Source organism: Rhinoraja longicauda, chromosome 15, assembly GCF_053455715.1.
Source record: "Rhinoraja longicauda isolate Sanriku21f chromosome 15, sRhiLon1.1, whole genome shotgun sequence".
NCBI lineage: Eukaryota > Metazoa > Chordata > Chondrichthyes > Rajiformes > Arhynchobatidae > Rhinoraja > Rhinoraja longicauda.
The window spans coordinates 26,917,309-26,935,541 of NC_135967.1; the positions used below are offsets into that span (position 1 = coordinate 26,917,309).

Genomic DNA, 18,233 nt, shown 5'->3' on the forward strand with positions numbered 1-18,233 from the left:
TGCTGCCTAGATTAGGGGTCTTGGCTATAATGCGAGGTTAGGCATACTACGGTTTTATCTGAAATGTTGGAGGTTGAGGGGAGAGCTGATAGAAGTGTATACAATTATGAGAGGCATAGATAGGGTAGACATTCAGAATCTTTTTTCCCAGGATAAAATGTCAAAGACTAGAGGGCAGAGCTTTAAGGTCAGAGGTTAAAGTTTAAAGATGTACAGAACAGATGTACACATGGGGACTATTCTGAGGGATAGGATATAAAGGCATTTGGATGGGCAAGGGCTGATTAGGGACAGTCAACATGGTTTGTATATGGGAGGTCGTGTCTCACAAATCTGATTTTTTTTAGGACCTGAGCAAAAAGGTTGATGAGGGCAGAGCTGTACATGGACTTTAGTAAGGCGTTCGACAAGGTGCCGCATGGTAGGCTGTTCTGGAAGGTTAGATCTCATGGGATCCAAGGAGAGATAGCTGAATGGGTAGCAAATTGGCTCCATGGAAAGAAGCAGAGGGTGATGGTGGAAGGTTGCTTCTCAGAATGGAGGCCTGTGATTAGTGGTGTGCCACAAGGTTTGGTGCTGGGCCCATTACTGTTTATATTCTACATGAATGATTTGGATGAGAACATACAGGGCAAGATTAGCAAGTTTGCTAATGATACAAAAGTTAGTGGTTTTGCAAATAGTGAAGATGGTTGTGAACGATTGCAGCAGGATCTGGATCGATTGGCCAGGAGGGCAGAGGAATGGTTGATGGAATTTAATACAGAGAAGTGTGAGGTGTTGCATTTTGGGACGGCAAACAAGGGCAGGACCTACACAGTAAATGGTAGGCCTCTGGGTAGTGTTGTAGAGCAAAGGGATCTAGGAGTACAAGTGCATGGTTCTTGAAGGTCGAGTCACAGGTAGATAAGGTGGCCAAAAAGGCTTTCGGCGCTTTGGCCTTCATCAGTCAGCATATTGAGTATAGAAGTTGGGAGGTCATGTTGCAGTTGTATAAGATGTTGGTGAGACCGCATTTAGAATATTGTGTTCAGTTCTGGGCACATAGGTTCAAGGTGTGGGGAATTTTTTTTAATAGGAATCCGAGGAGTAATTTTTTCACACAGATGGTGGTGGGTGTATGGAACAAGCTGCCAGAAGAGGTAGTTGAGGCTGGGACTATACCATTGTTTAAGAAACAGTTGGACAGGTACATGGATAGGACAGGTTTGTAGGGTTATGGACCAAGCGCAGGCATGGGACTAGGGTAGCTGGGACATTATTGGCCAGTGTGGGTGAGTTGGGCCGAAGGGCCTGTTTCCACACTGTATCAACTGACTCTTTGACTAACAAGGTTTTCGTTTCAGAGAGTGATGAGTGTCTGGAATACGCTGCCAGGGATGGTGGTGGAATCGGATACGATAGTGGCATTTAAGAGGCTCTTGGGTAGGCACATAGTTATGCAGGGAGTGGAGATTATGTTCAATACAGCATTGTGGGTCGACAGGCCTGTTCCTGTGCTGTACGTTCTATGTTCATATCTTGGATCGTCTACAAGAAGAATTAGCAAAGCAAAAAACAAACCACAAGAGGAACTCAGCAGGCCAGGCAGCATCTCTGGGGGGGGGATGTGGATAGATGACATTTCAGGTCGGGACCCTTCTTCGATTGGTGAAGTCGAGGTGAAAGGTGGTTGGGAGATATGTGGGAAATGGGTGGAGCAAGAACTAGCAAGTGATAGATGGAATTAAGCGAGGGGGTGATTGGCAGATGAGTTAGGTGGGGAGAGATGGGTGGAGATAGTAACAGAAGGAAATAGGGGAAGGGGAACTGGAAAATAAGCGACATTGAGCAGGAAGCAGTGAAAGATCAGTGGATGGAAGAGAGGAAAGAAATTGGGTGAAGGGGACAAAGGGAATGGGAGAAAAAAGGTGTGTGAGAGGGAGGGACAGGATAGATGAGAGGGGTGGGGTTAACCTGAAATTAGAAAATTCAATGTTCAAACCATTGGATGTAGGGTACTCAAGCAGGAAACAAGGTGTTTTCTTCCAAATTTTTTGTGGCCTCACTCTGACAGTGGAGATGGCCGAAACCTAAAAGGTCGATATAGATTTAGGAAGGAAAATTAAAATGACTAGCAACGGGGAGCTCCAGCGGGATCTGGAGGAGAGATCATCCAGTCTGTAATTAGTCGCACCTATGTAGAGGAGGGCACATTAAGAGCACCAAATTCAATAGAGGTTGGAGGAGGTGCTAGTAAACATCTATCTCACCTGGAAGTGCTTTTGGGGTCTCTAAACAGAGATGAGGGAAGTGTAGAGACAGGTGTTGTATCTCCTGAGGCTGTGGGGGAAAGTACCTGGGGATGGGGAGGATTGGGTGAACCACAGAGGAACGGAGAGATAAATCAGTAGAAAGCAGAAAACAGTGGGGATGGGAAGATGTGACTAGTTCTTGAGTAAATAAAATATATTTGATTTTTCAAGGACAAATTGGTAGAAAAGGTTGTGTGGATTTATTTTCATGTGCCAGAGCACTTAGAGTTTGATAACATTATAGAATTCCACCTTCACACAATGCAAATGTGATGTTTGACCCAAATCTGTTGCTTATATATTTCCTGTCATATCTGGACGAAGTGCCAGAGTTCCTTCGATCCAGGAGCCAGGATACTGGGTCATCCTGCTCCAAATGTTGATCTCCTCTCCGGTCGAATCCATCCATTCCACCTGCTGCCCATTGCTCGTTCCTGAAATAAAATGTGCAAAAAGTGGTTGGAGGAGAAATTCAGGTGCAATTCCACTGTGGCAATTTTCTATCAGTAGTAATGTTAAGATTTTATTAACCAGCGACTAGAATGGAAAGGCCATTCTTGATCTTAATGCCATGATGAATGCACTGCATTTTGGTTTAAATTACAGACCTAAATGATGGTGTCCTCAAAGGGCATTTGAGGGCAGCATGGAAAGGGCAGGCACATGCGACCTGCACCAAGCGAGTATAAGGGTCAGAAAGTCATGTTGTTAGCTCTATAGGACTTTGGTTAGGCTGCAATTAGAGTATTATGCAGAGTACTGGTCTTTCTAATACAGGAAGGATGTGGCGGGTTTGAAGAGGGTTACTAGAATGCTGCCTGGATTAGAGAGTATAGGCTATAAGGAGAGGTTGGACAAACTTGGCTTGGTTCCTATGGAACATCGGAGGTTGATAAAGTATATACAATTATGAGAGACATGGATTGGCTAGAGAATCAGAACCTTTTCCCCAGGGTGGAAATGTCAATGACTAGATGGCATAACTTTAAGGTGAGAGAGGCAAAGTTTAAAGGAGATGTGTGGGTCAAGTTTTTTTTTTACACAGAATGCTGGGTGCCTTGAATGCGCTGCCAGAGGTGGTGGTGGATGCAGATACAATATTGGGATTTAAGAGGCTTTTAGTGAGGCAAATGAATATGAAGGGAGATGGTTCACATGCAGGTAGAGGAGATTAGTTTAACTTGGCATCATGTTCAGCACAGACATTTGGGCCCCAGGGCCTGTTCCTATATTGTACTGTGCTATGCTTTTTGTTCACGCTGGCAAGTGAGGAAAGGACCATTCCAATTGTAAAGGGCAAGCCCTGATCGTGGATTTGTTTGACAACTGGTTAAGTTCTGACCACAGGCTTATCAGATAACAAAAAGTGTCAACGAAATTCAAAACACTCAGTTTAAAAATGAAAACTAGCAAAAAATAATTTAATAAAAGTAAATGACCCTTCTGCTTTGAAATGCTTTATTTCATTCAATTGGATGGGATTGGTGTTCCTGCTTCAGTCTAAACTGGCACATGAACAGCAGACAGCCTCATTGGAAATGAAGGAAACCTATGGACATTTTGTCACACCTTTGGACTTCACATGGAGTCCATCAGCAGAGCCCTGGAAATCTGTATCTGGAAATGTGGAACCTATGTATTCTTGGACAGAACTCTTAAACATTGGCACAGTTTTCAGCTACATGCAAGCAGATCTGTGTGGAATTGATAGTTTTTTTTGTGGAAATTTAAGGATGAGAGAGAAAAAGTGAAAAATACTTTAAAATCTCAACAATTAAAAACTGAGAGAATCCATCATCATGCTAAAAAAAAAAATTAACCTTTTAAGCTTGAGGAGGAGTTGAAAACAATTAAGATACAAATAATTTTTAGAACATACTCAGATTGAAAGGGACTAACCCCAACTGTGTTGTGTTTCATTTATATTTGCTTTGAAAGTATACAAACTTCCTGGCATCAGTGAGTAAGATGCACATTTCACACAGTTTATAGAGCAAGAAATGACATGACTCAGGCAGCAGCTTGTGGATAATCGCTGCCTTCAGCACTTGCCTGAAGTTGCTGTTGAAGATGTACACAATGATGGACAACTTAAGTTTAAATGCTGTTCCTCTCAGAAATTCTGACTGCATCCCTGTCTTACTAAACAATTCAGGAGAAACCAATAAATGTGAATCTCTCTTCTCAATTTCTCTATCCTCTTTGGGCCTCTTTCATTTGTCTTTGCCTACCTGTTCCAACTCCAAGACGGACTCCTCCAAGAAAGTCATTGGATGACAGGGCCTCTCTATCCCAGATGGTCAATTCCAGACAAATGTGCCGCAAATCCTCAGTTTTTATGCCATTGTACATAAAGGTGTGGTTGTAGTGAGGATTCAACGTCTTCTTCATCACAGGAGTTTTCCGCTTGGATGTTTTGGTTCTGAACGGTAGAAGGTACCTGAAACATCAATTTTACCTTTAGTGGCAAATTAGAGGTGTTTAAGAAAATTGAATTCTTCACCATCAGCCTTCTAGCATTGATAAAATAAACTGTTAATTTGTGAAAGAATTTGAATAGGAAATGTCCTTGATCTGTAAAATATCAGTAATAAAAAGAATGTTGACAGTCATCATTGACGTTTTTTTAAAATCCTTGTGGGCAAGGCCACTTTGGAGTAAATGAAATGGCAATGAAATTGTAATATCAGCCACAAAAAAACTGCAAAGTCAGTCTATAAATTAGTGTTAGTTTAGCATGCCCATTGTTGAGGAAACCTTCAGACAGAGATGAGAATTGTTGAAGACTGCAGCGGGGGAAATAAGAGTAATCAATGACTCACGAGTTTGGTGGCACTTTAAAAATATGTCTTCCAATTAGAGACCCTCAGATTGATCCAAAGAGGAGAATAAGACATTGGAAGGTGGGAGAGAATGAGTAAAAAATAAATGAATGAGATTTTTATTTACAGATTCTCCTTAAAAGACATGTGACAAAGAAAATAATGACTGCTGTGATTTTTTAAAATAGGAAGTGTTTGAAAGAATGCCATAAGCAATGGGGGAGGAACAGCACAATACAATTCTCATTGCATGAATTGCAAGACCAGTGATGAAAAAAGCTCAATGCTTCATTTATCACAGATAACACATCAACATTCCTTGCAGGCCGAGGGGATTAACACATTGTTCTCTCCCAAATTATTCACTGCACAAATCCTCCTTCACATTGCACTGTGATTAAATATCTTGGAAATTCTGACTTAATGCTATCTGCTTTTCTCGCGTAAAGAATCTTACAAGGTTTCCCTCCACTTCAACAGGGCGATGCAGGAAATATGTTGTGTCAACTCTCTAATGCTAAAAGCAGTAACCATCGCCTATGTCCGTAAATCCCTTTTCATAATTCCGACATGCAATATCTGATTGATGCAAAAGACACGAGGGGACATACAAAGTGCCTGAGCTGAGCTATAAATTGAGACTGTAGGCAAGTGCGGTCATACCAACACAAGTTAGACCCCGCTTCAATACTGCACATATATCCAAACACAACATTACAGGAAAACTGTGACTGCTCCGGATAGGGTGCAGAGAAGATTAGCAAAGAGATTGCCAGGACTGGAAAACTGTAGTTTTGGGGAAGGTTTGGATGTTGGGGTTACTTTCATTAGAATGGATAGGCCAGAAAAGAAACTGAATTTAGATTAGGGGTCTCAATAATGAAAAAAGGAAGGACCTATTTCTTTGTGCAGAATGATGAAAAACTAGGAGCAGGTTTACAGATGTTAGGTGATTAGATTTGAGATGAAAATATAACAAACCACTGAGCTGATGGGAGAGGTCTGAAACCCAATGCTGAAAGGGTTGGGGGTTACAGGCACATTCATCACATTTAATTAGTGCTTGGGTGAGTACTTATTGAGTCATGACCTGCAGGGCTATGGACTAAAACAAGATGGACAAAATGGACACCCTTCGTGTTGTAAATTCACAATAATTCTATGTTTCTGATGTTTATATAAGTCAGCAGAAGGCCTGATGGTTTTACACTATTTCTCTTCCCCTTTATAGCTTGTAGCTACCTATTTATAGTGTATGCCCTCTCCCTCCTCCCTGCAAATCCAATACAATAACTGGGGACAGAGCAATGATGGGAAGCAGCAGGGCAGAAATGCCTTCCTTGTTGACTGACCAGGATGACAGTAAGATGTTGAAATGAATGCTGTGAAGTGGATGAGGATATGCCGTGGCACAAAGTGCAGGGTCTGAGGATACGCATGTGTTGACAGATCTGCCTCGGGAATGCAAAGCCCCTACTTGACATTTTAACCTTATATCAGTCATGATTTATGTGTTTAGCGAGTTCACTGCAATTGTTGGAGACTTTCTTCCTTAGGAGTGGCCTCGAACTGATTATGGAAGTGAAGATTACAGCTCTCTACAACACAAACAGATATGTTTTGAACCAGCTGATGGTTCCAGTAAATGTTCTGTGCTTTGCTCCTCATTTCAGTCAGTCTCCTCACTCACTTTCAAATTCACAGATACTGATCAGCATTGTTCAATTAAAGCACTGATGTTTAGTTAATAACGTACACCTATTGTATATAAGCACCACAATTCCTACCCTTTGACAAAGGTGTCTGAAGTTCCTCCTACTTTCATTGGTGCAAGGTTCTTGGCCTCTTTAATCCACACCTGCAGCTCTCCACCCTCTACTGACCTTGTGGCTTTCTTACCTGCCAAAAAAACAATGGAAACAGGTTATCATCAACATACATGCGAGCCACATGGTAGAGGAGGTGGAGTCAAACCAATGACTCACAATGAAGAAACAGGGAGGAAATATTGGAACAATGTCAACATAACTCTATTTAAATTACTGCCATTGAAAAATCATCCACTGGGTGTGTCTGGTCCTAATTATCTCAAATCACCCAGGAATCAAAGTGCCATACTTATGATTCAGGTTTTTCTCTTCCTGGATTAAATGCAACCCATCAGAATCATAAACAAAATCTCTACAACGAGGCTGTGCATAATTTAAACATTGGCCTGGAAATTAATTTATGCACAAATACTTTGGAATTTGACAAAAAGAAACAAGCTGCCAGAGGAAGTTGTTGAAGCTGGAAAATAACACAATTTAAGGGATATTTGGACAGGTACCTAGAACAGGTACCTAGATAGGAAAGGTTTATAAGGATGTTGCTCAGATGCAGGCAAATGGGAATAATTTAGATTGCCATCTTATTTGGCCTGGTCAAATCAGGCTGAGGGGCCAGTTCCATGCTGTATGCTTCTATGCCTTAGAAGAGACTTCTGGCCATGTTTGTGACCATAGAGTCTGACATATGGATCTTCTTATAAGAAAGCTACTGATTAGCAGAGGCTTGTACTGAGGGAAGCATTAAAGCTCTGTGCATCCACCACATCGGCTACATGGGGAGGACCATAATCCAGGATCCCGCTGCTACTGAACACTGAGAGGCCGGGTCCTGTTTAGGAGCTCCTCAAACACTTCATGCTTGTATTGTTCAAAGAGGAAGCACGACTGACATTGATGCCTGGTAAGAAAAAGTACTAACTTCTTGGCACAATGAATGCAGGAATAAAATGTGTACTGGTTGTGTTTCCTGTTTATTTGTTAAGAATAAAGTAGCTTTTTGACACATATAACAAATCCTCAATTGTTCAAGGAGGAAATGTGAATGCAGCTGACACATTGTAAGGGAACGTATGGAACAGATGGTACAATGAATGTTTGAAAGACATTTCCTGATCATATTCACTATTTAGTTCGAATCATGAAGCATGGAAACAGGCCCTTCAACCCTATGCATCTCAGCCAACGAAGATGCCCAATTAAGCTATTACCACATCGCACAGTGAACCGGCACAGATCTACTTGCACTTTATTCTGTTTTAAAACTGTTCTAATTTGTTTCATTGGGTTGTTTAAATTAATACTGACTAGCTAATTAATTTATTGCATCGTATGGGAGGCGCATTCCCAATCTCGTTGTACCCCTGTACAATGACAATAAAGATATATTGTATTGTATTGTATTTGTCTGCATTCGACCGATATACCTCTGAATCTTTCCTATCCATGCATCTGTTCAAATGTCTTTTACATGTTATTGTCCCTTCTTCCATCATGTCCTCTGGCAGCTCCTTCCATGTAGTCACCACTGTATTTGTGAAAATCTTCTCCCCTTAGATCCCCTTCAAAATCTTTCCCCACTTACTTTAAACAAATGCCCTATTGTTTTATACTTCCCTACCCTGGGGAAAAGATTGACTTTCTACCTACCCAGGCCCCTCATGATTTTATAAACCTCTAGTAGCAAACCCCTCAGCCTCCCCCACTCCATTGAAATCAGTCCCAACCGATCTAGTCTCTCCTCATAATTCAAACCCTCCAGTCCCAGCAACATCCTAGGTGTATCTTTTCTGCACACCTTTCTAGCTTAATTACATCCTTCCTCTCGCATGGCAAACGTAATTGCTCACAATACCCCAAGTGAGGTCTCACTAATGTCTATGTATAAAGTATATTTTTTGAAATAATATCTTCATTACTCCTGCTACTCCTTCTTTTGCCTTCTATCTTCAGCCCAGCTCTGCCATCCCCACGGCGACCAAGCTGATAACAACTAATCCTCCCCCGATACTTCAACTTAATCCTCAGTGCTAATGCAACCGATGTTCCCATTCCCATCCAACTGAGGCTCTGACCTTCCTTAGTACATATACATAGAAAATACATAGAAAATAGGTGCAGGAGGAGGCCATTCGGCCCTTCAAGTCAGCACCGCCATTCATTGTGATCATGGCTGATCATCTACAATCAGTAACCTGTGCCTCCTTCCTCCCATATAGGGGAGGAAGGCTTCAGTATGATGTGGGCATGTGCTAAACCTGCATAACGCAGAACAATTTCCAGCTTCTAACCTTGGGCATTATCTTTTCACAATACATTTTCTCCATGGGTGGACATTCATAGCTTGGTGAACCACTTAGAAGTAAAATGCACACAGACAGTTGTTACTAACTTACCCTTACTCGCGTCTGCAGGAGCACTTTTGGTACTTGGAATATATTTTATTGAAATTACCAACTCCCCTTTGTAAGGAGGGATATACCCAGACTCTTCATTTGCCTGCATTATAAGAACAGACTTGAAATGTGTAAAGTTACTTTCAAACAATTGCTTTACATTAGTTTTCAAGGAGAATCTGGAAAGTTGTAGTAATGACCCCCCTCCCCCTCCCCCTCCCCCCTCTCCCCCTCCCCCCCCCTCCCCCCCCCCCCTCCCCCCCTCCCCCCCCTGTATTCTGACTTGTTATTACCTTGTTTACAATATATATTAACGATTTAGATGAGGAAATTAAGTGTAACATCTCTTAAATTTGCAGATGACACTGGGTGGCAGTGTGAGCTGTGGGGAGGATGCTATGAGGCTGCAGGGTGACTTGGACAGGTTGGGTGAGTGAGCAGAAGCATGGCAGATGCAGTATATTGTGGATAAATGTGAGGTTATCCACTTTGGTGGCAAGAATAGGAAGGCAGATTATTATCTGAATAGTGTAGGATTAGGAAAAGGAGGTGCAACGAGACATGGGTGTGCTTGTACATCAGTCACTGAAGGTAAGGATGCAGGTTCAGTAGGCAGTGAAGAAAGCATGTTGGTTGGCCTTTATTGCGAGAGGATTTGAATTTAGGAGCAAGGAGGTCCTACTGCAGGTGTACAGGACCCTGGTGAGACCGCATCTGGAGTATTGTGTGCAATTTTTGTACTCCTAATTTGAGGAAGGACATTATTGCTATTGAGGGAGTGCAGCGTAGGTTCACCTGGTTAATTCCCGGGATGGTGGGACTGATGAATGATGAAAGAATGGGTTGACTGGGCTTGTTTTCGCTGGATTTAGACGGATGAGAGGGGATCTTATAGAAGTATATAAAATTCTTAGAGGATTGGACAGGGTAGATGCAGGAAAATGTTCCTGATGTTGGGGGAGTCCAGAACCAGGGGTCACAGTTTAAGAATAAGGGGTACGCCATTTAGGACAGAGATATGGAAAAACTTTTTCACCCAGAGAGTTGTGAATCTGTGGAATTCTCTGCCACAGAAGGCAGTGGAGGCCAATTCACTGGATGTTTTCAAGAGAGAGTTAGATTTAGCTCTTAGGGCAAAGGGGATCAAGAGATATGGGGGAAAAGGCCAGAACGGGGTACTGATTTTGGATGATCAGCCATGATCATATTGAATGGCAGTGCTGGCTCGAAGGGCCGAATGGCCTACTCCTGCACCTATTTTCTATGTCTATGTCTATGACTCGTGACTGACTATTATGACTTGGGTACTTTTCCTGTTGCTAATGCTCATTGCAAAAATAAATACACAGTCATCCTGCAATATGTTGGCAGAGTATATGGTTTGGGTTCAATTTTGTTAACTGAGATTTATTTGACACATATAACAACCAGCAAAAATTATTAACCATCAGAATAAATGCCATAATAAATTAGTTCTAGCCAGTGCTTTAAATCACTCTAAATCCACAAGTCTTGGTAGCCCTGGTACTGCTATATCTTTTTAAACTTGGATCGTATGTATGTAATGAAAAGTCTTTACACAAGAAATATATTTAATAAGCCCTGCCAACCTTTAGTGTGTTTAGGAGGCGACCATGTTACTTGATTGAAAATCAAAATAAGAAAAATGCCAATGCTGGAAATCTAAAATAAATACTGAAAATATTCAGGTGCTCTGCAAAATGGTCACTCAATTGAAGTTTGATTTCTCCAAAATGAAGAATGCTTGGAATCTCTTTCCTCTCTGTCATGTTTTATATAGACCAGTTCAATAGAGATAAATTCATGCTGGTGACTAATTGGAATTGTCCTTTACTACCTTGTTGAATTAATATATCGAGAAATATCAATGGAAGAAACTGGAATACTACATTTTCAGAGCTAATCTGATGGTAGAAAAATTCATTACGTCTTTATAAATTTTCTGTGTGAGGAAACTAAAGTTAGAGCTGCCAAGACAATACAATTTGTGCACAAACCTTTGAGCAGGAATGTCTTTGATGAATTGAATGGTCCTTTTTGTATACCTTACAGAGTCCCTGTAACATTGAGTGATTATCCAGGTTTTGCAATAGGTGATTTATCTGTCTAATGAGTTTGGAGACTGGGGGATTCGGCATGTTGTCGAGTTCTCTCTCGAACTTCTGCAAGTGTACGATAGAGACCATATTGACTTGTTGCATCATGCTTTGGTTCGGTAACTTGAATGCCCAGAAACTAAGGAGGCTGCAGAAAGTATTGGACATTGCCCATTCCATCATGGGTTGTGACCTCCCCAACATCAAAGCTATCTGCAGAACCGCTGCCTTGAAAAGGCAGTTAAAATCATCAGAAACTTTGGCCATGCTCTCATCTCACTGCTACCATTGGGAAAAAGGTACTAGAAGAACCTGAGAACCGCGACCTTCAGGTTCAAGCAACCCACCATTAGGTTCTTGAACCACACTGCACAATCTAACCACAATCTCACCTCAGCAATTATTTGCTATGGATTTTGTTTTGGTTCCACAATTTACTTCAGTGTTTGCACTATTATGGTTTGGTTACCAAGTCTTACTGATTAGTAATTTATTGTATTGTTGATTATTGTATACTTATTGTTCCGTTATTGCATCAATGTGCCAGTAAAGCTGTAGAAAGTAAGAATTTGATTGTTTCATTTCCAGTACATATGACAGCGAAACACTCTTGACTCCGGAGATAATGCAACTCCAATATGCTCTTTCGATTGACTGAATTACAGAAAGGTCATTGCCAACTGTGCTCTGGGAACATCTGCAGATGTGCTAATTATCCTAAGGGTAAGTGTAATAGTTAGAGCTAGAAAATGGTGAGATGAGACATGTGGCAGTGTATTCCATACCATTTTCTACCTTCATTCTCCAGTCCATACTATTTTTAGCACAAAGGTAATATTTTTATTTCTTTCACTGGCTATCTCCAAGAATGCTAGTGTGGTTATTAGTAATTTACTAGACCAAGGGCCCAAACCTCCCCTTCCCCCTTTCCCTCCCCCCTTCCCCCCACTCCCCCTCCCTCCATCCCCCCACTCCCCCTCCCTCCATCCCCCCTCTCTCCCTCCCTAGGAGATAAATTTAAACTTTAAAATGTGAATAACTTAAAAAACATAACACCGATTTCAATGAAACCTCTTCCATTAGCACCAAAGGGATGACAGTGAGTAAGTTGGGTCTAAAATTGTCGCACTATTGTGTACCGTTTTGGCTGTAGTTCAGGAACAAACAAACAAACAAATGAGAGTTTTAGTATACAGATTATTGTGATGCCATACTGTCATATGGAAACTACTCGAATTAAACAACCTTTCAAAATTCAATCTCACGCCCTTGAGGTACGAGTATGAAAGGCAGAACCCGTGTCATCTTGTTATACACATAGGTTTTCCTGAAAGCTTCCATCCTCCTTCAACGATAGTTTATAAGTTCATGTTATGGGAGGGGAATTAAGCCATTCAGGCCATCAAGTTTACTCCGCCATGAAATCATGGCTAATCTATCTTTCCCTCTCAACCCCATTCCCTTACCTTCTCCCCATAACTCCTGACACCCATGCTAATCAAGACTCCGTCAATCTGCGCCTTAAAAATACCCTCTGACTTGGCCTCCACAGCTGTCTGTGGCAATAAATTCTACAGATTCACCAACCTCTGATTAAAGAAATTCCTCCTCATCTCCTTTCTAGAGGTGAAGGAAACTCTGGACAAATTCTAAACGGTCTCCGTTATCATATTTAATCTATTTATACTGACCTTCTGAAATCTTAAAAGAGATCTCATATTCCACCATACAGAACAATCAAAATCCATTCCCTTCTAACACTAAATGGCCATATAAAGAATATAGACTTTTACCTTTTGACTGAGTGAAGTTTCGCAGAATTTCAAACAGATTTGTAAGGAATGCAGTCTCCTGCCCTAGTACTGTTTAAACGATGTGTTGAAGGTTAAAAGAGTGTTGCCCTTACCTTGCTGTGAAGAGGAAGGCTCTCCTCTGATTCACTGTTGAATTTCCAAATGTCCAGCGAGAGGTCCACCTCTCCCAGGAAACTGTTGCGCCCAAAGCGGTCATAGTGCCATACAGAAAGTTGCAAAGTCCTCATAATTAACTGCGACTCACTGATTTCATACTGGTTAGTGGTGAGAGGAAAGAAAATCCAATGAAAAATCCACTGCAACAACTATAAGAGCTATTTCTGTCCAGTACAGATGTCATCGTTTCCACCCTGTCCAATTGAGGACTCCCAGGGCACACATAGCAAAGGATAAAGCTTTCTACATTTTCACTTTAAAGAAATTAAAACTTACTCCCAATGCATCAGAGACAATCTTGTTTCCTGCATCGGAGACTAACAATTTAAGGATAGACACAAAATGCTGGAGTAACTCAGCAGGTCAGGCAACATCTCTGGAGAGAAAGAATAGGTGCCATTTCTGGTCGAGACCCTTCTTCGGACTTTTAGTATTTCTAAAACCTTGGACAACTTTACACTGAAAAATTACTCCTTAACACTTTAATCTGACTTCCACCAGCAATGTTTCACCAGTCTGTGCTGCTGCCACATTATTTGGTTCTAAATTACTGAAAAATAATTCTTAAGTCTGTTAGGTAGTTCAGATAGCCTTTATCATGTTGCTTCCTGCTGCACTTGCACCTGTAGAATCTTGTAAAATGCATGAATTATAATAAATGGGAGCATTGTAGAATATTATGTTCCCTTTCTCTCAAATAATCACCCAAACTTTATTGAAACATGTAAAATTCTGAGAGATTTTAAGACAATAGACTATAGACAATCTTAACTGGGTAAACACAAGAGGATATTTCCTATAATGGGCGAGTCTGCAACTCGGGGTCATGGTTGCATATTTAACACAGCGATTAAATAATTTTTTTATCTCAGAATGTTCTGCAAGCGGAACATTTTAATAACATTAAGATAATCATTAGATATTATTAGGTAAATAAATACTTGCTATGCAATGAGGTGAAAGGTTACCATGGAGGTGTGGAATTGAGACTACAAGCTGAACAACCGTGATCTTAATAACAGCAGAGCAGGTTTGTTGGGACTGCTCTTAATTTATATGTTCATAATAACATATTCTTTTCAGTGCGGATTACAAAGACAAGCATTAGGCCTCCTAAGCCTTACCTGTAATATTTCATTGTAGATAGGGTTGGTTGTGTTGCGTTTAATTGTAGTCTTGCGTTTACTTTGTCGTGATTTATCTGGTAACAGGTAAGACTTCACATAGCTGCAGAAAAAAAGATTTTTTTTTAATGTGCATGTTTTAATTAGATTAGGACAATTAATGAAAATGGGTTGAAAGTTTGGACTCTGGACTTGAAGTGTCTCCAAATTCTGGGATGAAAGTTCCTTTCCCTTCTGCCTAGCGGGGGTCCCTTGAGGCATACTCATTTGAGTTCTCAGTGTCTAACTGCGCAAACTGTCTTTAATTTGGCAGCAATATGCCACATCTGCTTGAGCAGAGAAGTGTTAAGTTAGTGCAGGAGGGATTTTCCAGGCTGTGTCGAGTCTTATAATTGGGACAAAGATGTCATACCTTATAGACAATAGACAATAGGTGCAGGAGTAGGCCATTCGGCCCTTCGAGCCAGCACCACCATTCAATGTGATCATGGCTGATCATTCTCAATCAGTAACCCGTTCCTGCCTTCTCCCCATACCCCCTGACGCCGCTATCCTTGAGCTCTATCTAGCTCTCTCTTGAATGCATTCAGAGAATTGGCCTCCACTGCCTTCTGAGGCAGAGAATTCCACAGATTCACAACTCTCTGACTGAATAGGTTTTTCCTCATCTCTGTTCTAAATGGCCTACCCCTTATTCTTAAACTGTGGCCACTGGTTCTGGACTCCCCCAACATTGGGAACATGTTTCCTGCCTCTAACATGTCCAACCTCTTAATAATCTTATACGTTTCGATAAAATCCCCTCTCATCCGTCTAAATTCCAGTGTATACAAGCCTAGTCGCTCCAGTCTTTCAACATATGACAGTCCCGCCATTCCGGGAATTAACCTAGTAAACCTACGCTGCACGCCCTCAATAGCAAGAATATCCGTCCTCAAATTTGGAGACCAAAACTGCACACAGTACTCCAGGTGCGGTCTCACTAGGGCCCTGTACAACTGCAGAAGGACCTCTTTGCTCCTATACTCAACTCCTCGTGTTATGAAGGCCAACATTCCATTGGCTTTCTTCACTGCCTGCTGTACCTGCATGCTTCCTTTCAGTGACTGGTGCACTAGGACACCCAGATCTCGTTGTACGTCCCCTTTTCCTAACTTGACACCATTCAGATAATAATCTGCCTTCCTATTCTTACCACCAAAGTGGATAACCTCACAATTATCCACATTAAACTGCATCTGCCATGCATCCGCACACTCACACAACCTGTCCAAGTCACCCTGCAACCTCATAGCATCACACCAGGTGGCCTAATCACAAACACAGGACAGTTTCAAACTTCGGCCAATAACAATGTCATTTCTAGTTCTCATAACCAAAATTAAACATTAGTTGCAACCTATTTGTAGATACAGGAATTTTAATCCATTTGACAACAGTAGTGTAAACAGCTCAGCAGACTGCCAAGTATACCTGCACCTGTGATGTCATGATGCATTTCCCCAGAAAAGTAGATAGGAACAGTGCAAAAGATACTCAGATCCAGTGCTCAGATCCAGATTCAGATCCAACAAATACTGTGCTAACCTACAAGTAAACAGTCAAATAATACGTGCAATAAATAGTGAAAACAAACGCCAATTCCAACTAAATACCATATCCACATCATCAGTCTACATGGATATTATTATTCAGCATAAGGATTTAAATAAATTATTTAAAGACCTACATTATGCTGCCAATTCACCGTAGATGTAGTTGCTTCTGAATGCATAGTATATTTAGAAATACCAGGCACCCCATAAACTCACAAACACACTTACGGGTTTGATTTCTTCTTGTTCTCATCCCCGTAAGCCAGGTTGTGGCATTCCTTCACATGTACATGAAGTGCTTGTTTCTTTTGATCATAGCGGAGGAAGAAGATGATCTCCCCTGTGACTGTAACATTGCCAAAGTCACCTGCCTCACTGTAGATGCTGGCCATGCTCCCCATTGTACTCTGAAACAATGTTAGTTGGTGTGAATGCAAAATGAAACAAGAAAGCAATGTCTCTCGCTTTGCTAAACATGTATATTAAGATTTAATCTTATTTAGGTAACCTTCACACAGCTGAAATGATCTTTACCACTTTATGACAGAAATTGGTATAGAGCTACATTTATACCCATTCCAGGTCAGAATGAGGAGGTAACCAAACCTGCAGTTACACTTCAATTACAGATGCTTGATCAAGATGTTCTACTCTTCATTTGTTGGTGTAGGTTATTATCCTGTTGCAAATTACTTATTCAGGTATGGTGCCACACTAATTAAGATGTGGCATTTCTAGGCTGGGAAATAATTTCCCATTTTCAATATTGTATCGCAATAAAATACTTGTCAATCATAAATTATCTGTCAGGCATAGAACTTCAGATGCAGTCTGTTTATTAATCTCCAGTTAAAAGGACAGAGAGTCTTGCAGTTAAATTACAGGCTACAGTTTTGAAATGGAGCTACTAATTTACAATCTTTATTCAGCAAGCTCCCATTAGAAGCAGGGGCCACTTAACCTTTTTTTTCCTATATAAAACGTTGATTGAGGAATAAATATTACCTGGATCACATTCTACTTGTTCTTTGAAAATAAATTGCCATAGATTGATCTGTGATGTCAAGAACCTTTGTTTAATGACTCATCAAAAAAATCGGACTTTCTGTTGCACAGCACATTGTCATTACTGCAACGGGGCCAAAGGTTTAAGCAAATGACCAAGAGTCTGGAGTTAGACTTGGACCCACAACCTTCTGAACCAGTAGCAATTGTGCACCCAACAGAACGCAGATCAAGTGTGGGTAACAGATTAAATGTCTACAAAAATCTCTCACGCATCTCCTATTTGTTCAGGTAAAGAGAGTACTAAAGAAATATCAGTTGAGAATTTATAACTTGAAAGCGTGACAAGGACACAAGATTAATGCAACCCCATTGAGATATATTTTAATGATGTACTAAAATAGGTTAAACATTATTCTGAAGCGATTGATTCTTACTCAGAAGGCCTTAATTGGCTGGGGTAGAAGACTAAATTCAATAGAAGGTATCTCTGGCATATCGGTTCATTGTACGATGTTGTTTTCTTAAAACTATAATATTTCTCTTCACTTCTCACAATCAGTATATTTTTCCTCTGAGCAAATGAGCCACACAGACTATGCAGAATGTAAAGTTCAAACCTCCATCTGTGCCCAGTCACCTGGTGGCTGTTTTAGGAGAAGATTAGAATAGTCTTGACTACTCTTGGGCATTATAGAGAACAATGACAACATTTATTTCTTGACAATTACTCAGTAATCCCTGCTGGGGAGGCATGCACACAAAGAAATGTTACGTGAAAACAATAGCAAATTTGTCATCAATAATTATACTTGAATAACGGCCACATGATTGAGTTACGGGAAGTTGGTGACATGCTATGGAATCATAGCATGTTGAGAAATAAATGAGCTTAACGGAAGAGGGGAACAAACACAAACATTTCTTCATCATGTAAAACCGATAAATAAAATGTAAATAAATTGGATAAGAACATGTATTAGATTTGCCAATAGTGATGAAATCAAGGGCAATTTTACTTGGTTTTCCAATGCTATTCAAGTTATAAAATCAGTCACTGAGACAGGAAAAAATAATAAGCTAA

At 40.8% G+C, this 18,233-nt stretch overlaps 1 protein-coding gene across 1 annotated transcript in view; it reads right to left on the reverse strand.

Annotated features, from left to right (window-relative positions):
• Nucleotides 1-1,590: 1,590 nt before the first annotated feature.
• The window catches only part of sytl4 (synaptotagmin-like 4), a 58,729-nt gene continuing 42,086 nt past the window's right edge, over nt 1,591-18,233 (reverse strand). The window contains exons 11-17 of the mRNA XM_078412344.1: nt 16,373-16,551; nt 14,550-14,652; nt 13,362-13,523; nt 9,339-9,441; nt 6,904-7,015; nt 4,526-4,734; nt 1,591-2,728 (exon numbers count right to left, since the gene is read on the reverse strand). Of these exons, the coding sequence (XP_078268470.1) occupies nt 2,589-2,728; nt 4,526-4,734; nt 6,904-7,015; nt 9,339-9,441; nt 13,362-13,523; nt 14,550-14,652; nt 16,373-16,551 (1,008 nt within the window). The 3' untranslated portion in view covers nt 1,591-2,588. The remainder of the gene's footprint in view (nt 2,729-4,525; nt 4,735-6,903; nt 7,016-9,338; nt 9,442-13,361; nt 13,524-14,549; nt 14,653-16,372; nt 16,552-18,233) is intronic.